Below are 21,754 nucleotides of genomic sequence, written 5' to 3'. Positions count from 1 at the left end.
CATCCAAAAGGTCTTTTCCAATCTAGCTGATTTTATGACCTAATGCCAGAGAATCCAAAAGTTATTTACTGCATTAACAGCAGAGCCTGTGGGACAACAGGGTATTCTGAAAATTAAGATAAAACAGCAAACAGCAACTTTCACAGAAGCTTTGACACTATTATTGCAGAACTGCTGCAGCTCATAATGTAGAGTAAGCACAAAGTTACACAGACTCTTAAATTGCTTTGATTTCAGTAATATTAGAGCAAACACAAATTTTACTATTAGGCAAAATCCTATTTTTGATTATCCTGCATAAACCCCGGGTAATCCATGGGCCCAGGTACCCTTTCCACTTAGCAAAGTTTAATGAGCTGTCTTACAGAAGCTGAGCTTTAACAGGCAGAACACAAGTTTAGCCCCTAGAAAGCATGAGACAAAATACACAGCTTAAGCCTCAGCAAAAGAGCTTAGACAAGCTAATTTTAATTTTGAGATGCAACTGCTAAGAATGAACACAGGCTCAGACCCTGCAGTTCATCTGAAAGGCAACTCATTAAACTGCAATAATCCTAAACCTACATTCAAACCTCAAAGTCTAATGTTACTGATAAAATTCAGTCTTTACCAAATGTTTGAACATAATTTACAAATACATTTCAATCAACTCAATAAGCATAATCTGAACATATGTATTTAATCAACTACAGGGGTATAAACCCAGTCCCTCAGATCAAGGAAGTAGAAAATCAGCCAAGGTGGACACAGTGGCAGAGTGCATTCCTCAGGACAGGATGGCCTGGGCCAGTTGATGAACCAGCCTGAGACGAGCAGCATTAAATTGTTACCAGAAAGAGCACAGCAATTCCACAAACCCAGAGTGGAAACAACAGATCACAAAGCAGCTCTCAAACTGCTCACACTTCTGGCCATAAGCTTCATGGAAGCTGGCACTGCTGCACAGCTGTAGGACATCCTCGAGCTCCAGCCTGAGTGTAGCCTGCAAAACAGACTCTGCACTAGGAAGCCCTCAGCTGAGTAGTGGTATATCCAGCTCTTAGGAACACACGTCAAGGAAAGATCTGTTCTCCATCTTTTTGAACAGTTCTTTTCGACAGAAAGGGGTCCAAAAAAGGAAGCAAGAATCATCAAAGCTAAAGGTTGCCACCTATCATATCCTAGTGGAATGGTATTCCTGAGGCAGTCTTCAATCTATAGAAAATTTTTCAAAAGGGACATATTTTTCACATTTCAAATACGGAATACAGCGGCAGAGAGCAAGGTAACAAACTATTTTCTGTATCTACAGAAGGAAGAAGGAATAGCAGTGATGTTTTTAATTATCAGGAAACCTTTCAGTGAGATATAATAATAAATACTAAAATAAAATAATCAAAATAAACCAAACTAAAAGCCTTTAGGAAGAGGTTAGACAAACTATTGCTAAGGAACAACGTGTGGGTGAATGTGTGCATTTTACTTGTATATTTTATTTCAATGCATATATGGAAAACCAGTGATCTCTGAAATATCTTTCAGTCTATTAACTTTCATAGTAAGTACTGCAATACAAATGAGAAAACAAATCATTTAATACACTTCTTCCTCAATGGTAACTATTTCAGTCATAGGAATCCCTCAGCTTATAAATAGCATTTATTGGTTACAGAACCTTGAATATTGCTCACTGGGCACCAGAAATTAAACAGATGAAACAAAGCTAATGAACAAAGCAGAGTAAAACAGTACTTGCAAAACATTAGACATTCTGGACTATTACCCACAAGCCAGGAAATACCATGAAGAAACCACTCCTAGAAACCTGTGGATGGATGTACCAGCATCAAATTTGGATTTGATCAAGTACCAACACCATATAAACCATCACTTTGTATCCAGTCAACAGCAGTGATAATTTTAGCAACAGTTCACTTTTTGTACACACTTTTCTCCCGTTACTGTATTAAAATTCAAAATTATCTTGTGAAAGCTAAAGATCACTATCACGAAACCACTATTAGAAACAGACCTAACCAACAAAACATGCCTTAGAATTAGACCGTGTTGGTGCTCTGACTTATAAAGACAAAGAAATAAAGCTCACAAACTGTCTATACAAGCCACAGGTGATTTCTTCAGCTGTTTCTATCCTTAAGTAAATACTTTCCAAGACTAACTCAATGCATTTTGAACTTAAAACACAGATCATGTGAGTGAGAAACAAAAAATACTATCTCCCAAATATTACTCTCCTGCCAAGTAAGATAGCAAATTTGTGCAAAGTCTAAAAACTAAAAGTAGCAAAACCCCATTGCCTATTTTCCCAGTACTGGCATTTTTATTTCAGTTATTAAAGCAACCAAAAAACCCTCACATCTTTTTGAAAGCAAAAAGGCTAAACTATTATTTTTCCACAATTATTTTAAGTATAGCTTTTGTTTGTTTGTTTTAACCTTAAACATTCGTTAACAAACTCTTTTACAACTCTGGTTACGACTTTCTTTAAAGTCCTATATGCTAAAGAAGCAGGAAGGGGAATGCTATACAAAAACGGCTTAAGGACACCTTTAACAAACGATTAGGAAGAGATGGGGTTTATTGCTCTGACTGCCAGGGGACGGTGGTCACACCACACCCTGCTGTGCCCGGAGCAGCCGAGGAGCTGTTACCGATCGCTGCAGCCCGAGCTCTTCCGCCTCAACACTGCCCACCGGCAGAAGGCTCAAAATAAGAAAAAAACATTAAGCACCAAGGGGCCTCAGCCCAGAAAGTCACTTTCAAGACATTATCACTTCTGAATTCTTGATAAATTCAGCCTCTACCTGCCCACAGCCAAACGATGGCTTTGAGGGAGCCAGCAACATAAGAGGAGATACCCTTTCGGTGTCCCCTCAAAGCACGCCACCTCCCAGCAAACCCCAGGCTTCCTCTACCCTACGTTGCTTCCCTACCGTGCTAAGCGACCCCATCCGCCCCGCGTTCGTCCCTGCCGAGCTAAGAGCCCCTTCCAGCCCACACCCTCCATCCCTCAGCGCCGCACCCCGCGCCATCCGCCCGCCCTCAGCCCGGCCCCGCCCCCGCGCGGCGCACGCGCCGGCCAGCCCTCTTGCGGTTGGATGGGGGAGCTGTCCGTCAAGCGGCGGGTGCGGTTGAGCGCCAATGAGGGGCATCTCTGGGGGCGTGGGCGGGGCGCTGGCGGCAGCGCGGACGCGGCGGGGCTGGCGTGGGCCCGGTGCGGTGAGGGACGGGCGGGCCCAGGGGGGCGCTGGGGGACGCTCGGTCATCATTGACCTTCTGCCTCTGGGGTTTCGGCTTCAGCGCTGCGGGGTGAGCCGCGGAGCTGGTCCGGGACTAGTGGGGAAGTCGACAGGCGTAGGAGACCGTCTGTGCTGCGGGCTATCAGCCGGCCTGGTCGTTACAGGTTGAAACTGTTCGAAAAGAGGCCGCATTAAGAGACTTGTCTTGAGTGCTGAGCCGTTCCAGGCAAGTAGGGGTGAGATATGTGTGCATGTTTGCTTTAAGAGGAGAAATGCGGAGGAACTACCGTCGAGGCAAGGAGAGGCGTGGATGGAACAGTCACAAGCGCAGCCACCAGCCCCACCGGCACAGAAGACCCGGTCACAACAACCGCGCCCAAAGGCAAGTACAGGCAGCTTGTGCTTAGATGGGCTAAACCGATAGGTCTTATGCCTAATTGAATGTGCAGAATGGTGACTGTCTAGACCCGAGAGGGTTGCCACCTGAAGATCTAGTAGACAGTACTTCTGGTATATCTGTCATCCCTACTGGGAGTGGAATTGTGCTGATTTCTGGAAGTTTATTGTGTGTTCACAACTGTACACTGATTTTTTAAACTAGATGCAGTTCCATGAGCCAGTCCTTTCAGCTATGCATTATCCATAAACCTTTCATCAATATGCAAAGATAGTTCAGGGAAGAAAAATATAATTACTTAATTCTACCTGCCTGTTTATTCTAAGCTTGAGTGTGGTGTAAAATCTGTCATTAAAGGATCTTTCTGAATGTTTGAAAGCATGGTAAGTAATGTGGTAATATCGTATCTAACAGATGAGGAAAAGGAAACAAGGTCTCAGGAATTATCCCTGCCTTGAAAACTGATCCTTTCAGAAAACATGCTTTATATTTTATAACTTACAGTTGCCTATATTTGAGCTTGCTTTGGTTGCTTTTCCATTCCCCTGTTCTTTCCGTTAGTGCCTCTTGCAGGACTAAAAGAGGCTAATGCTTTGCTTTAATATACTAAGCTTTTTTTTAAAGAAAAACCTGTTTTTAGGAAAAGAGACACACTTATGAGTTGCCACACTAGTTGTACTCGTGTAAGAAAATTTAGAAATGCAAATGGACACTGCTTCAGTGAGCAGAATTAAAAGAGTTTTCTTACAGAGCTTTAAAGTTAAGTGCTTGGGTGCGATCTGGGGTGGTTTTCCCCTGGTATACCTGTTGTGTCCTTTAACTGTTTTCGGAGTTGTATAATCAAACCGCAGTAGAGCTGGTATTAGAAATAGTTTCTTTGTCGTTTTATTTTCAATAAATTATGGCTCTTGCAAAACAGCTTCACCTACTGCTTTTAAGATGACATGTAATAAGACCTGTCTTAAAAAGTGAGAATTTTGCAGGTGATTCAGAAAACATCCTAGTGGAAAATTGCTCATGAGTACTGAATATGCTCATGTATATTAGTTCAAAAAGAGGAAAGCTGCAGTTACCCCATGTAATGTTTATTAGAAAAGCAGAGGCTTTTCTTGGAATTTTCATTTAACTTTTGTTTATTTTGCATGTTTCTAAACCTCATCAGTGAAACTCTTGTTATTGAGATAATGGCAAAACATTTCCGACCTGACATCAGTGTTTTACCTACACTGTCTCTCGTTTTGTGCTGTGAAGACTTGCATGCTTTCAGGAGTGGGCTGTTTGTTTAATGTACAATCGCCCAGTTAATCTTTTGCTAAAAATAGTTAGAGGCACTTGCAGAACCAACAGCAACCTCTAATGTATTAGCAAGTAATTTAAGACTGTTATCACTAATGTTCTTGAAAAATTTTTAAGCTGAATATTTTTCACTGTTTTATTTTCATAGTTTAATATATGGTGATATGCAGAATATGCTATCAGAGCACTGCATAGTGGTACTCCATTGATGTCAGTAACAATCTGTTTTCTAGTCTCTTTATGGGAAAGATGTGTGGGGCAATTGTGAGCCTATCTTGAAAGCAATGCTATTTTTTTAGTCTGGAACAAGAAGAGCCACAGACCCCTGTGAATGCAGGTCCCAGCAGTAATGAGGCTCCTTCTTCATCCAGGTCAACGCAGAACTCTGTAGCACCAGGTAAGAGATGGTGTTTGTAGGTCAGAAGTCAGTTCCTATATGCTGATTGTATGAAAAAAGTAGTAGTAGCTGCATTAATAATCTGGTGTGACAGAAACCATACAAACAGTAAAGTTTGTGGAGAAAAGTAACATCAAGTGATACAAAAAGATGTAGTAAGTAAGGATCTGGAGAACAGAGCCAAATCACTTTCAGGCCCACAAGTACTTCTCATTTTTGAAAACTTGCATGCTTAGTCAAGCTGATATAAACTGAAAAAATGCAATTCTTTTTCCTTCCAGAAGTGCTGCTTTAGGAAGAAAATGAACCACTAAGCAAGCAAATGAAATAAGAGAGTATATAAAAAATTATAGCTTGTGTTCAATTACTCAGTCTTTTGAAAGGCACAACAATCCACCACTTTGTGGGATGTCTCTTGTGTCGTGTGTCTCTTTATGCCTTCAGTGTAGTTTGTAGTCTGTAATAAATAGACTCTGGCTAAATACTTGTTCATTTACAGCAAATGATGAAGTAGCAGTGCTGTTGAGAAAGATGTCCTGTTTACATTCTGGTTTCCTGACTCATTAAACAATGCTAGCAAAAACTAAGCCAGTGTGAACTTACATTTCTGTACATCAGGAGAGTCCTGGAACAACACTTGAGTTTAAAAAGATGGTTTTTGTATATCACTGTTTTGTGTTGTGAACATGCTAGGAGATGTATCCTGCAAGACATTTATTCCTGTGTAGTTACTGTGTAACTACTAAATGTAGTGTGCTTTTATAAACTTTACTGATTCATTGACTAACTTCTTATTTTCACTGACCTGAAAAAGTCTTGGTCAGTTGTGGCTAAGCTGAAACCTAAAAGATGCAGATAAGGAGCTGAATGGTAAGCAGCTGCAAAAAGAGGATACTTAAAATGAAATTTCTGGTAGTAAATAAAGTTTTAAATACTCTTGAAATGAAATGTTAACAGTTGCCTCTGAATAAATTTCTTTGTCTCGAGACAATCTGTCAAAGTATTTTAAATGTCATAGTATTTTACTTGTCTGCCTCTGCATTCACACAGAGAGTGAAGCACTAAAATTGAGTGTTTCTCGTCCCAATTTATCTTTGGAAGGAGGCAAATGTACTCTTGATTTTATCTAAATCTCTCCTGTGTGCTGAAGAAAAAGTGTCTTGTTCTGGGAAGTGAATCACTTTATTTGAGTTTATTTGATACCTCATTGTCTTTTTTTTTTTTGCTGTCTTTCCAAGTCTTTTAACTAAGAATGTCCCCTCGTGATTTATTTATGAAGAAAGACCATTTTTGTTCTGCAACAAAACCTTTCTTTTGTGCTGAATTTCCTCTTGGTCAGTGGTGACGTTCCTTCTGTAGCTGTGTAAGAGCAGTGCATTTGAACACTACAAATAACCTCATTTTTTCTCCTGTAATTTGCTCATCTATTCCCACTCTGTGTATCATGCTTGGGACGTGCTGGGAGCTAGAGCTTTGGGTCTCACAACTCTCACATTCACATGAAGACATGGAATATCAAAGAGCAATAAACAAACTTAGTTATCCATCTGATTTTGCCACTTTTTCTCCCCCATGTCTCCCCCACTGAAGAACTGCCAGGATTTTATTATGACCCAGAAAAGAACCGCTATTTTCGCCTACTGCCTGGACATAATAATCACAATCCACTCACCAAGGACAGCATTCAGCACAAGGCAATGGAGTGCAAAAGACTGAGACTCTTAGAAGAGGAAGAAAAACAGCATCAGGTATGTTTTGAAAAAGATTGCAATTAGGCTTTATTGTACTCTGGCTCAGGACAGATTATAAATGAAGTCTTTAAGTTCAGACAATTCAAATTCTTTTTCTGTCAAGAATGAAGTCCTTGAAGCCTTTTGTATGGCTCTTCCACATAGGAATGAAGTCAAGTCATTACAAACAAAAAAATCTATAAAGACAAAGGAACTGTGCTTGGAATTGCAGTTGTCCAACAGTTACACTTGAGTCAGGATATTGGATGCCAGGTTTCAAGTTCCTGCCTTGAATTGGCAAAGCAGGGTCTTGATTTAAAGTTTTTTGCATTTTTAATAAATTTATTTATCATATTCCTGGACCTTGAAGAAACAATACTAATCATAGTTGGTGGAAAGCTTTTTCTTGAAGAACTTTTTTGGACAGTTAAAATCAAGGCAGATCTTCTGTTTATGTCTGGAAAGCCTGTGTGCTTTTCTATATAAAGTGTTACAGTGAAATTAATGCTGATGCTGCATGTTTGTAATGTGGGTAAAATATCTAACAAGGATGCTTTTTCATTACCTGAAAAACATGTCTTATAACTTTACAAATAACAGCTCAGCTTATATGCTATCTTTTGGAAGAAGTGAACAGTGTTCTTTTTCTTAAGCAATGAAGTTCTCCAACTAGGTCTTCAGTGTAAAGAACATTTTGACTCTCAAACACTTGCTTTGTCTGACCATTAGCAAAAAGATTTCTTACTCCGCAGTTCTGCTAAATACTCTATCCCTTGGTCTCCTCAGAAGGTGTTTGCATTAAATTCTAAAAGGTTTGTAAATCATGGAATGGAATCACAGAATGACTTGGGTTGGAAGGACCTTAAAGATCATCTAGTGCCAGTGGGGGGAATGGAAATGGAATGGAAAAGCAGTTTAGTACAACAGTAAGACTGCATGTTTAATATCAGTCTCATTGTGATAAAAGATTTTGCCATATAAGAAGAATTTGAGGTGTTGTCATGAAACCAGAAGGTGATTTTACACCTCCAGGTGGTACTGCTGATTATGTAGAGTGAAGACAATGGCTGTTGGGGTTTCACATTTTTTCTCCAGGTTCTGTATTTACAGAAGCACTCCACATCTCACAGGAGTATATTCTTGTCTACTTAGCGTAGTAGATCAGGGAGATGGTGCTGGAATGTGTTTTATATGTTCTGAAAATTTTAATGTGTGTAGGCTAGAAGAAAAAGTTCCTTAAACATCCCAAACATCAAAGACCCACAGCCGTATTTGAATCTTAAACAAATAAATAACTGAGTACAGTTCCATGTTACTCTCTTCCAGAAAACAACGAGGGCTGGACTGAACTCATCTGTGCTGTTACAGAAAAGGCAGCTGGGTTCGCTCAGCCCCACAAGTTATTGCAGGTACAGTGATTTGATTTGTCTTCTGTTTGCAGTGCCAAGTTCTGCTGTTAGTGCAACTGTTTCCGTCAGGTTTTCTTGCATTTCTTACTGTTTCATTGGGATGAGGAGGAATTTAGTACTTAAAGTCAGGAAAAAGGTTATATTCTGTAATAATCAGATTACTAAAATGATGAGAATTCAAATGAGGAAGTTGTTTCCCAATTTGACTTCAAAAGAAGTTCATTTTATGTATGTACATTGGATATGCTGTTTTGTCACATTGTACTTTATGAGTATAGCACAGCTTTTTTAGGATAAGTCCTTTCAACAGCCATGACCATTCCCTTGCCCCCCATCAGAACAGCAGAAGGCAAGTTAAGTTAGTGACTTGCTGTTCTAAACTAAAGATGTGCTGGGGTTCAAAATAGTGGGATGAAATTCCATGCATGTGGAAGATGCACATGTTCATAGGTTATACACGTTAAATTTCAGCATGCTAGTTATTCAGGCATTTTCTCTTCAGTGATTGAGAAGCATTCTATATCCTGGCCAGAATTCTTTTCATATGCATTAAATTTAGGCTTACCTGAATTCTTCTCTCTTCAACCCCCTCACCCTCCTACCTGCTTTTGCAGGCTAGTCCATGAACTAAAAGTGAACTGCATGCAGAGGAGGAAGATAGAAATTCACAGTCCAGATTCCTCAGTTGCTGGAACCAACAATTTTAAAATCATTGTGGTATGTATGAGAAATGATGGGTCTTTAAGATAAATAGAGCCTGTCTTCAGTGAAAATTCAGGCTCTTGTGATCAAATCACACAGGTTTTAAAGATATGTTATTCCATAAAGATATGTAGCTTTTAAAGATATTTTATTCCTTCTCTGTCAGTTCTTAAAATCTATGCTCAGTAACTTTAACAGGTAGGGAGAGGCTGTTCCTTTCCTACAAAGGAAAATTATAAAAAAGGTTGGATATGAAAGCATTTTTTGTTGGTTGTTTTTTGTTTTTTTTTAATCTGATCAACATGTTATTTTGGAAGTAAGTAGGAGTTGAGTGGATCATTATTGTGGGGCTGGGAGGAGGAGTGGAGAGGATCAAGAGGAAGAAGAAAAAAATGAAAAAGAATTTTGGGAGTGGCAAAGCCTGTGATTCTCTGAACCACAAACATCAGTAGGTAAACATCAGTAATCACTTTACATTTCATGATCTTTCATAGACTATATAGGAAGCTCTCCAGGACCAGCTCCTGGCCTTGTAAACAAAGCACTGCATAGATAGCTGAAGCCAGAAGGGACTCAGAAACAGTGTAAGTGTATAGAATTATTAACATTGGAAAGATCATTTATTGTATGCCAAGGACTGAATCCTTTTCTTATCCCCATTTTTTCTCTGCATGCATTTAAAAGGAGTTGGCCATTGATTTTAGAGGTGGATGGAAAGCAGATGGTGTTAAAGGGATCAGAATTAATGTGTTGTTTCATTTTAGACTTAATGCAACTCCTCAGGCTGTTTTTCCTGTAAGTTTCCAGTGAGTGTGACTGGTAAGCTTTTATTTTACAGGCAGATGTTGCTTGTGAACGAATATTCACTGTGAACGATGTAGAGCATGGAGGATGTAAATATGGTATCATCAATCTCAGCGGTTTGGGGAAGGAGTCTCTCACTGTGGAGATGTATGACAACCTCTACTTCACAAACCGCAAAGTACTGCTTTCTGTTCCTCCTTCCTTTGGTGGTTGCTTTCTCAGAACACTGTTCTTGGGAGGCTCAGGTGGAAGTGCCATGAGGGTTGGGGAAGGGCCTAGGAGAAGAGAAGGGAAGAATCTAGAGATGTGAAACTTGGGTAAATACAGAACCACAGTAAACCTGAAAGCGCTCAGTACCAGTAATAGTTGTCAGCAATGTTACACTACAACTGGAATGGAGGACTACATAGAAGTACCAGCTTCCAAGGATAGTGATTACTTTAGACTTCAACTGTAGCTAGCAAAACTGAAGTTTGGCTATCAAAACTACCAAGATTTGCATGCTTCTTTCCTAAAAATAATTTTGGGAAACTGTGTTTATCCTTAAAGTTTTCCCTTAAACTGTGTTTATCCTCCTTTAAATATGAGGCATATTTAAAACAGGTTTTCATGATTTCTTCATGTTCGGGTTCTTTCAGGGATGGTCTCTTGAATAAGATGTACTTGGTGCCTTAGTCTGCGTTTGGTCAGACTTCTTAATGCTGTTCTGTTGTGATGAGTATGAAGCTGAAATGCTTGTGCCCCATTACTGAGTTATTTAGTGGGCTGAGGAGTTGTACCCAGTGCCTAATTTTACGTCATTTTTGCATGGAAATAATCTTTCCTTAATTGAATTACAGATCACAAAAATAGTATGTCTTCTTCTCTCTGAAGGTGAACTCTGTGTGCTGGGCATCACTGACTCATCCAGATTCTCATGTTTTATATCCTTTAAAAAAAAATCAGAATTGTCATTCAGGTTTTACTAGTCTGCATCATGCTTCACAGGAAAATTAATTTAAGGAATACCTCTTCTGTAGTTCCCCCAGAAGATAAGTTTTCTGGAAAACAGCAGAAGTAAAGAAAATCGAACTCCAACACTGGAATTCGATTGGAATTTCTGAGGAATGTATGGTTCTGTTACAGATAAATGTAGAATTGTTCCCATGTTAATGGTAAATGAAAGACCATGTTTTCTGCCATGGAGAATTCCCACTTCATTAACAGTGTATATAAATGCCATATCCAAAATGATCTGATGTTTGGAAATTGGCTGAGGCAAAAGAACAGGAGCAGAGGGTAAAGGCAACAACCTTTTTCTGAAGTGAACCTTTTTGAAAGTGGGATGGTTCATTTGTGTTTTAAACCATCCCTGTATTGGTAGGGGTGAGAGGAGAATGGGAGCAATTCAGTAGCATCACCTGCAACTTTCAGAGCATGTTCTGCAGGTCTGACTTGAAAAGTCAGATAGATACAGTAGAGGAAGCAGTAATGAACAGTGCAGAGCCCAGAAGAGTAGGGGAAAAAAACTGAATTCTGACATAGGAGATGGCAGACAACAGGTTATAAAGTGCCAAAAGAAATTACACTGAAAAGTATGGAATGGGCTGTGTGAAAAGCCAGGCAGCTCCAGACCAGCTCATCAGGGGCAGGAGCTCACCAGGGGTGCACACAGCTGGGGATGTGTTCAGGATCACTTGGTTTGGTGGGTTTGTGTTTTCCTCTAGTTGAGTTACAGATTAACCCAACTGAACTTGAAATGCAGCTTTCAAATTCTATTTGTACCTGGTCTAGTCTTCATAAAATATTTAAGTGTAATCTGAAGTGAATTTTCCTTGCCTTCCATTTTTCCAATTTACCTCCATAAAAAATAGATCTATATTAATGCAGTGCCATCAACATGAAAAAGTGAGAATGATCTATATAGGCCATGCTTATTTTTTATTTTTCCTATCACTAGTAAGATACAACAGTATTGTCTTATCTTTCTGGTAGTGAAAATACACAAGCAAGAATTTGAGTTCTTTCTAGCTCATTCCTATGAAAGAAGTGCAGTGTCACAGCTTAGTTGTAAACTGTAAAGCACATCAAAGGTCTCGAGGAAAAGTGTTGTGAGCTGTAGCTGTATCAGGGCATCTTGCTTTTACCATTTATAAATATTAGGCAGCCTGTTCTATTCTACAGAGAAATCAGTTTTCCTTAACTCACTTCAGCAAGCTGTGTCTCATGGGAATTGCAGAAACACCAGGCTGTGCCAGTCTGCTTCCAGCATCATTGTTCAGCAGCACTAACCCAGGTAGGGTGTTTCTGTTGGATTTTTGTCTCCAAGTTTTGGTAGCGATTATATGAAAAGAGCACAAATGAAAGGTTATTTTAGCATTCTTTTTCAGTAGTTGGTGAGACTGTTGTATTCCTGTAAGACTAAAACAGCTTAAAAAGTGAAATGATGATGAAAGAATTTGAGACTTAATTAACAAGCAGTATTCAGAGTCCTAGTTTATTTTTAGCTGCTGCAGTACTTGACTTTGGCAGGAGAACAACTCACTTGTAAAGTGAACACTTGAGATTTTTCATGAGAAGCTTGGCCTGTAATTAATATGCAGAGACTGCACACAGCAAATACTCACATTTCCTTATAGAATGTCCAGAGTCACTGCAGAATCCCTTCTCATAGCAGCTGCTCAGGAATGCTCAGTGCATAAATCAGAGGTGTAAAAGCTGGTAAATATCTCGGCCCAGAGCTCCTTGTACAAGCTCCAGCTCCAGTTGTATGGAAACTTGACTGACTGGGAGAGTACCACGTCCTAAGTCTGGCTGTAGCTGATCTATTCTGTTGAATGCTCTTGGGGTCAGGACTTAATTAATTGGACCTTCTTGATAGATGTTAAAACCATGCTTCTTCAAGTCACAGAGTGCAGTGCTCTAATCTGCCTTCCATTCAAACATGATCAGTTAAATTTATACAGAGGAAATCTGTGATAGATAAGAGTAATGGACTAATTTTAAAAATTTAATGTCTTACTATATATGCAGCCATTAAAAAATTTGCATAGAGTCAGCATGAACTTGAATGAAGAGTCACGGAGGGTGGATGGCTACTAGGCCAGCACACCCAGTTGCTCTGTGAAAGATTTTAAGCCCTTCACCATAATTAGCTGCTGTAAGTTCCACCAAAGTCTTCTTGTCTAGTATATCCTATTGACTGTTCAGGTATTTCCAGATTTGATTTCCTTCTCTCTCCTAAAGAGGTGGTTTGTGGGAGCCTTGCTGAGTAGATGCCAGGAGAAAAGTAGAACTTAGCCTGTCTAAAACTATGTTATCCATCCATTCTTGTCCATGTCACCTGTGCTACATGACAGATGTATGTATGATGTGCCATGAAGTGAAAACTAAGGATGTAGTCTGCTAATTGGCATAAATTCTGTGCAGGGGCTGTATGAGTAAGAGTCAAATCTAGGGGTTTATTACTTAATCATTTATTTTAAAATAAGCAGGCATAGTACAGGTTAGGCTTTGGCTAATCTATAGTTTATAAAGTAAATGTTTTGTATTTCTAGCCCACTCATCTTTTAAAAATGGCTTACTCAGTGCTATAAGGCGAGTGTTACTTTTCTCTTTCCTGCCATGGTGAGCCCTCTGACTACTGAATAAATTTCACAGTCTCTCAATATCATCTATTAACATAGACTGTAGGAGTCCCACTTACATAGACTGTAGGAGTCCCAAAGTCATGAACTTTGATTTCTGTTTCCTGTCTCTTGAGTACCAAAAGGACGCTAATTGGGTAACACTTCCTCTGCTTCAGAGTGAAATGTGGCAATCTAAGAACCTTTCTGAGTTACCATCCTGTCCTAACATTTCATGAACACTTCATGTGTTGCTCCTGTGTTCTAGGAGATCGACCTGGAATGCTGTGCAGTTTCAAGATATCCACTGCCTGGTCCTGCGCTTGGTGCCTGAATCCCCAAGCAGACAACTGCTTTAGCACAGGTGATCTATCTGCAAGGCTAGCAACCCCCTCTGTCTCAGTGGGAAAGACTTCTTCCCTTCATCTCCCAGCTGCTACACAAATTACAGCTAAACTAATATCATCTGTCTTCCTTAGGCCTGACACGACGAGTTCTTGTGACCAATGTAGTGACAGGGCATCGTCAGACATTTGGAACCAGTAGTGATGTTCTGGCACAGCAGTTTGCCACACAGGTAGGGAGAACCAGACACCATTTTTTCAAAGCACTTCCTCACTGGTGGGCTCTTTATTCTGTTTGGGGCAGGATTCCTCATGCTGTACATAAGGTTGTGATGAAAGCTGCTGTTAGGTGGCTGTTCCACAGCAGAGCTGATGGGGTCTGATGCTCACACACAATTGAATAGCAACAAAAATATTATCTGATTTCAAACTGGCAACAGGGGCAATTTTTGTTAAGATTACAGAGGTTAAAAGACAAGGAAGTACAAAGAGCACAGTAATAACATGTAAAATTGTTTTGATTTTGGTCAATAACCTCATTCTAGTAACACTCGCTGTATTGCCTTCATCAAGAAGGAGAAAGTCGCTATAAAATATTAATGGACTTGTTCACAAAGAATTAGGATCATAAAAGATGAGGAATATGAGAATTCCAGTTTCTGTTTTGCTGTTATGTTAGATTGAGTTCCTGCTTACCTAGGGAAACTTTTACAGCTAAAGTAAATAGCTGAGGTTTGAATGGAGCTTAATGAATTTGCTGAAAAATGCTGCAGTGTGTAATTAAAATTCTGCTTCTTAATTCATCTGTTAAAATAATTTGACAACTAGACTGTAGAGCTCAAAAGCATGACAGAGGCTCTGTCTGTGTAACTTGTAAGACCCTTGCAGATGTTACACAGTATGCTCCTTTCTCTGGGATTCTCCCAGACCCCAGTGCTGTACAATGGCTGCCGTTCGGGTGAGATTTTCAGCATTGACGTGCGCCAACGTAATCGCAAGGGGCAGAGCTGGAAAGCAATTCGTCTCTTCCATGGCTCAGCAGTTACATCTGTTCACCTTATGGAGGATGAACATTATCTGATGGCAGCAGATATGTCTGGAAAGGTATGCTTTTGTTGTGTTTAGGATATTCTGTTCCTTTCAGTATCTGGGAATTTACAGGTACTTATCCCACTCCCAAGGACAGATGTCTGCTCTTAGTATGTAGTATGGAACTGGGTGGTAGTTCCATTTATGGGTCTTCTTCCAGAGCCCGTTATTTGTCACAGAATGGTTTGGGTTGGATGGAAGCTTAAAGATCATCTGGTTCCAGCCCCCTGTCATAGGCAGTGACACCTTCTGTTAGACCTTCATCCAACCTGGCCTTGAACACTTCCAGGGATGGGGCATCCACAACTTCTCTGGGCAACTTGTTTTAGTCACTCACCACCTTCACATTAAAGAGCTTCCTAATATTTAATCTGAACAGACCCTTCTCAGTTAAAGCCATTCCCCCTTGTCCTATCACTACATACCCTTATAAGTTGACCCTCTCTGGCTCTCTTGTAGCCTCCTTCAGGAGGAGGCTGCTTTTGTAGGCTGAATTCTCTCAGCCTGTCTCCACAGGAGAGGTCCTCTAGCCCTCCAGTCATCTTCATGGCCCTCCTCTGGGCATGCTCCAACATATCCAACCTTTGGGTGCTCTCTGCTTTAATATATCCTCTCTCAAACAATTTCTTCAACTTGCAGATAAAACTGTGGGACCTGAGAACAGCAAAGTGTGTGAAACAGTACAAAGGTCACCACAATGAATATGCTCTTCTCCCTTTGCATGTAAATGAGGAAGAAGGACTTCTTACAGCAGGTAGGTTGACTTTTTCCCCCCTCTATTTGTATAGTGTATGGTAGTGATTTTCTTAAGCCTGAGGGGTGTTTCTTAGGTACAGCTGTTAGAAGCTGTAAAGCTGTTAATTCTTTAAAATCAGAAAAAAAATAGCCTTAAACATACTGTAATAGACTATAAAAATTATGTTATGGATGCATACCTACTGTAATCAATCCTGTGAGGTGCTCAACAGCTTAATCTGCTGTGTATTGCAAAAGTCCTATTATCCTTTCCACAATATGTCTCAAAAGTAGAGCAGAAAACACTTGATTTCAAAATTCAAGGAAACAATATGTAAACAGGAGACTTGGTGATAACTTTATATAGAGACTGCATATCTTTAGTTGGTGCTTAAGTGGAGAATGTGGTGATGAACTGAAGCATTGGCATGTGAGCCTGACTCCTTGTAAACTGTTTATACCACTCAGATTCATTTTGAATACTCCCAGTTACACTCAGATTTTTGTCTCATTGTATTTTGGGTGGGGGCAGAAAAAGTAGCAATAGATGAAAAAAAACCTTTATAGTGTAGCCAAGCTTCATAAAGTCACTGTAAAGACAGTGACCTCCTTTCCTTGGATATACCAGTCAGTGGTGGAATAATAAGAATTTTTAATGTGACTGAATTTTTCTCCCTTTTTTTGGCTTAGGAGCTTGATAAAAGGAAAAACTGATTTACTGTACCTTTAATTACCTAATAGGAAATGTACATTTTTCCCACTCCTGTAGTATTCAGTGTAAATTTTTTGTTTTGTAAAGTATGGATAAGCACTTTGCCTCATGTGGGCATAAAAATATTCAGAGTGTTTTCTCCATAGACCTTCTGCTTCTGTGGTGATAATCTTGCAGAACTGTGTAAAGTCTTTTGTGTAATGTTGGATTTTGCTTTCGTCCCAGTTGGTCAGGATTGCTACACCCGAATCTGGAGTCTCCAAGATACTCATCTGCTTAGAACCATCCCTTCTCCCCACCCATCATCCAAAGATGCCATTCCTAGTGTGGTGTTTTCTTCAAGACTTGGGGGTAGCCGAGGAGTTCCTGGCTTACTCATGGCTGTCAAACAGGATCTCTACCACTTCTCCTATAACTGACATGTTCTCCTCAGACCTGGTCTACAAAGCTGCCAATCTATATGTGACTTCAGAATCTTTACACCAGTCACCAAGCTGTTGAGTCATTATATGCTGCTGTTGCATCTGCTTTGCTCATCTAATTGTGAACATCCTTCAGGAGTTCAGCAAATCTTGCTGTATACATACATCTCAGACCTCTTGTAAATAAAAGCTAAACATTGATTAACTGTAGGCAAGATTCAGTCTCTCTGAAATCTAGCTGTAAGCCTGCCAAGCAGGTAACTTTAAGAGCCTCTGTTGTGCTAGCTAAATGTGCTGTTTGGTCACCTAACCTTTAGCTGTGGTCACATCTGCCTCAAGAAGCAGGCTGGCCCAGCAGAGTGAAGCAGCTGGTGTTGAGAAGCTGAACACTGTAAGTGTTCTGGGGCAGTTTGGAGTAGCTTTGGTTGGGGTTCCTGCAACTGCCACTGCTCTACTTTGGAAGCAGTTGGTTGGAAGTAACCATGCTCCATGGCTGGAAACAGTTCAAGGAACAGCTGTTTTCCTGACCCCTGCTGTCAATCCTTTTTGCTGGGTCATACTAAACTTTGTGCCTTTCAGACGATGGTAGCATCACTGCCCTGCCATGATTCCTGTAGAAAGCAGCAGGCATGGAGTAAAGCCCCTTTTCTGGTCCAGTAGCAAAGCTGAATGCCCTTGTTAATTTATCAGGGTTTCCTAACCAAGTCCACACCCCTGATGTGCAGTTTGGTCAGCGGTCTGGAAGGGCGGGCTTGCTCATGCAGCTGTAGCAGGACAGAAGCCCAGTTGTACAGACCACATCTTTGTGATTTGGAATCACCTGTACAAAGTCAGTATACAGAGGTACAACTGGGCCCTCAGCTGCAAAGTTGTAGTACCAGGTCACAGTAACTGCATACCATATCTGTATTTGAGAACTAATTTCTCTTGTTCTCTCACAACCTTCAGGCCTAAGCAATGTGCTTGCTGTTCCAAGAGACTGTGTTCTCAGGAATTCTTCTTGCTCACCAACACATCAGTGTTGTGTGGTGACCTCCTGACCTTTCTTTGTATTTCATTTACCCATAAATCTATACAGAAGACAATAGAGCAGGAAAACTCCTCTTGGGAGCAGTGTCAAAACTTTACAGTGTGAATATATTCTGTCAGAAATAGCTGCTGCAAGGGTAATCAAGATGAATCCCAGCAAATACTCAAAACAGTGTCTTCCCTCTTTGAGTATACATTCAAAACCCCCAAATTTTTCTTCTATCCTGTTAACAGCCAACTTGTGTTTTCCCATGGGCAGACTGAGCTGTTAATTCCTTATAAGCCTGGTTCCCCTCATACCTCTGGCTTTAGTGTTCCTCTGCAGAACCTTCTTTCTCACACAAAACAGAGTGGATGCTGCTCACAGCATAAGTTCTATGCCGCCCCTTCTTTCCACAGACAGCGTTTATGAGACCAGGGGGTCTCCTGCTCTCCTAAATGGTAAGCCTTGCAGGCTGTTTCCATTCCCTCTACTACACTTCAAAAACCAAGGGACCTAGTTCCTGGTTGCTTTGCTTATCAATTTGAGAAAATACTCCACAATTTGTCTTGATTGGTTATGTTAATTTTTGACATTTTCTGTTGCATACACAATGATAAATGCACACAGCAAAACTTTGAAAAACATTTGCATTGCCTTTGTTAATTATGCATGCTACAACTAAGCATCTGTTCAGAAAACAGAAGTGTAGTTAACCCCATCCCACTGCAAAGTCCTAATATTACATCTGATAATCAATTCAGTTGCAACATACTATATATTGATCTTCTTGCTAGTAAATGTGTGGTTCAAACATTTTCCTACAAGTAGTAGGTTTCAAACAGTAACCTACAAAGATCATGAACTCCCTTAAAGCAGAATTAATTCCAAAATTTAAATTAGAATTTAGACTCTTTCAGTGCTCTTAACTCCAGTAATTCTGGTTCTGCAAGAACAGGACCATGCAACAATTATGTCCAGTTACCGTGGCAAGCACAACTAAGAATGGTGGTTGAAAGGCATCTTACATAACTGCAGATAGTTTCATCTCTATGTTCCTTTGAGGGAAAATTCACACAACAACAAAAAAAAAAATTCCTTTCTGTGTTTCCAGGAACCAAGTGCACACACATCCCTTGCAAACCCATTCACCCAACTAGTGCTTTTGCAGCCAACACTTCTAATTAAGCCTGCAAAAGCACTAAAAAAGGAGAGGGCAAGCAGGGCAAGAAGAGAGGCAATTTGGCTTCAGTGACAAACAGCAAGCAGTTTACAGGCAGCAGCTAAAGTATATTAAATCATCTCTTTCATCACACAGCAACAGTGGGGCCCTAAGGCAGTTTAAAAGGAACGACAACACTCTTCCTGTCTGCTACAGTATCAAAACATTGTATTTCTCTGCCTCTGTGTCTCAGCAAGGACCGAAGTAGTGGGAAACTTCAGAAAGGCCAGCGCTGTGCTCCAAGCCCAGTTGCAGCATCCCTCACCCAGCAGACACCATTTCCTTGGTGCCACTGGTTCCCTGAAGCATGGCACAGCCTACCCAGCTCTCTCACTGGTGAAACTGCCAGTGCCTCCCATCAACACCACTCTGTCAGAAGCCACAGTCTCACCCTCGCTCTATTCCATGTCCCCTGCTGCTATCAGTCATCTCTCAACCCTGATTAATAAAGCTCTTTACACATAAACCCCTTTAGGACCTGAAGACAGGTAGAAAAACTTCAATTTTAACTTGAAATTTCTAAAGCAAGGAGGAGATTTGCTTCTGGGTCTTCTGTGGTGATGTTGGTCACATCTTTCTGTTGGTCCCAACTTACTGCAGTACGTGCATGCATGGTCATTTGTCCTCTATTATCCTGATGAATATCTAAACTAAGAGGTTAAAAAAATTCTATTGACTAGTCACCAATTCACACTAGCATTTTTGCATTTTTAAGTTCAAGGGGGACCTATTCTAACAGGACTAGAAAACAATGCATTTGTTATGAGAAAGGGAGCATTCAAACCCAACTATGTGCATAGTCTCAAAGTATCCCCTTACTGAAGCTGCTTTCAGAAAAGTTACAATCTAGCAGTGGAGAATTCAGCATTGGTCCCCAAACCTTCAGTCACTAGTGGCTGCTTGCACACACTATATGTCCTACATATACTGTGAGCTGAATCCAGCAGTCAACACCAACCCAAAGTACTTTCTAGACAGGGGTTTTGGGGTGAGGGCCTGGGGGCTGAGAGATGCTTGACCCAACTGTTAAAAGCACTTTACAAATCAGTGTAATACTTCAAAAATGGAAGCCAAAGCACAAAATTGATAAACCTATTGAAAATATAATGAAGATCACCTGCCTTTTCTTGTCAAAACAACTTCTTTCCTATCTGTTGGTACCATGGTATCTGTGAAGCACTTTGATGCCTTCCTGACATGTCACCATCTGCATATCACCATCAGACATATGCACCTGCTTCTCTCCAGTGCTGCTGAAAAATTGCCTTTTAAGCAGAAACAGAAATATTTACCCAGCTTTTCAGAACATTAGAAATCAGTATGTTTCAAAATCTCTGGAATTCTTGAAATTAGAACTATTAGAACTTCTGTAATGCCACAATTAAAACATCTCCTACATAAGGACTTCCACATATATATATATATCACTGGTATATTTTTTTCCCTTGAGTTATATCCAACAAAAAGAAAGTTAAAAACCTGAATGCATTTTAATTTTGGCTTGAGATAACTAACTAGCTGCCATTCTACTTTAGCTTTGTATTTGTCACATCATACTGTTGATTTTGAAAGTCCTCATAGCAAATTTTCATTTATTTTGGCATTGGCATGATTTCATTTTTGATATACCTGCACTACAAACAAATACATTTTATGACATAATATATGTACTGTTACTGACAGAATATATATGTCAACATTGCTTTGCCATGAAAGAGTGCCCAACTAAAGTATGGGAGGGGGATGAAACCTGGATGACAGAAAGCAGACAGTTCTATCACTAGTCCAAATCACTCTGTGTTCTCAAATTACTGGGAGGCAGACGTATTTGTTGGTGCCAAATTATATTACAGCCATCAGCAATAATTAAATGCAAGGACAATGCTACAATACATGGCATTACAGTGACTGACAATGGCAGTGACAAATGAAACATGAAAATGATTAGAGGCTGCCAAAATTGAATTATATTAGTATTTAAATGTAATTGGGCTGGTTATGCTGAAAGCAAAAATATGGACCACAAAGTCTGTAGAACCAGGTGGGGAAGCCAGAGTCCTGCAATGTTAAAGCCCAGGCTCCCAAAGCAACAGGGGCATTTGTGAATGTCTCAGCACAGTCATAACAGACACCTGGCATAAATGCAAGGCAGATCTAACTTAAGGATGGTGTTTATTTCCACAAATGAACTCTTGTTAACATCAAAAGCTAGCAAGGGTTGTCTTGTCTTCCAGAACACAACCAGAGGTCTTATTCCCAAGGGAAACAGACAGGAATGTACAGGATACCTTGGCCAATTTTAGCCTGTGCAACTTCACCTGCAAGGCACTGGGCAGAACGAATGAACAGGAAAACCAGTGCAGGTGGTGGAAGTGGGGGAGGGCAGGGAATGAAGGACAAAGCAGTTTTCTTGTGCAAGTAATTCCAGCTTAGAGCCTGTTTCTGCCCTGACAACAGCTACATGTTGTAGCCATGCTGTTCCACCATCTGCCCCGTGGCTGCAAGTCTCAGGTGCAACATGCACCTGGGTCACATTTAAGCCAAGAGTGGCCTACAGGGAGTCTAAGTAAAAGTGTTGACATCTATATGAAGCTTGCATATATCTGTTTCACAGAATGACAGGGAAACCCACACCAGCTACC

General features: G+C 40.4%; 2 protein-coding genes across 7 annotated transcripts in view; one reads left to right on the top strand and one right to left on the bottom strand.

Moving 5' to 3' along the window:
* DPF3 (double PHD fingers 3) overlaps nucleotides 1-2,999 on the bottom strand; it is a 179,290-nt gene extending 176,291 nt beyond the window's left edge. For all 3 annotated transcript variants that reach the window (XM_066552404.1, XM_066552402.1, XM_066552403.1), the window contains exon 1: nucleotides 2,934-2,999. The gene's annotated coding sequence lies outside the window, so the exon portion shown is untranslated. The remainder of the gene's footprint in view (nucleotides 1-2,933) is intronic.
* A 185-nt stretch (nucleotides 3,000-3,184) lies between these two features.
* DCAF4 (DDB1 and CUL4 associated factor 4) lies at nucleotides 3,185-17,091 on the top strand. Of its 4 annotated transcripts, none has more exons than XM_066552634.1 (14): nucleotides 3,185-3,219; nucleotides 3,505-3,621; nucleotides 5,232-5,329; nucleotides 6,920-7,077; nucleotides 8,386-8,468; nucleotides 9,083-9,185; nucleotides 10,009-10,152; nucleotides 10,848-10,897; nucleotides 12,170-12,249; nucleotides 13,848-13,943; nucleotides 14,059-14,156; nucleotides 14,851-15,027; nucleotides 15,652-15,766; nucleotides 16,685-17,091. In XM_066552634.1, the coding sequence occupies exons 2-14, from the start codon at nucleotides 3,512-3,514 to the stop codon at nucleotides 16,876-16,878; spliced, it is 1,506 nt and encodes a 501-aa protein (XP_066408731.1). In that variant the 5' UTR covers nucleotides 3,185-3,219; nucleotides 3,505-3,511; the 3' UTR covers nucleotides 16,879-17,091. The 4 variants fall into 4 exon arrangements, with proteins under 4 accessions (XP_066408731.1, XP_066408732.1, XP_066408730.1 ...); XM_066552635.1 differs by having other exon boundaries at nucleotides 3,198-3,214; XM_066552633.1 differs by lacking the exon at nucleotides 3,185-3,219 and having other exon boundaries at nucleotides 3,247-3,621.
* Nucleotides 17,092-21,754: the final 4,663 nt, after the last annotated feature.

Source organism: Molothrus aeneus, chromosome 6 (genome assembly GCF_037042795.1).
Source record: "Molothrus aeneus isolate 106 chromosome 6, BPBGC_Maene_1.0, whole genome shotgun sequence".
Classification (NCBI taxonomy): domain Eukaryota; kingdom Metazoa; phylum Chordata; class Aves; order Passeriformes; family Icteridae; genus Molothrus; species Molothrus aeneus.
The sequence above is the reverse complement of the archived record's forward strand: the minus strand, read 5'-3'. Positions and strand labels throughout refer to the sequence as shown.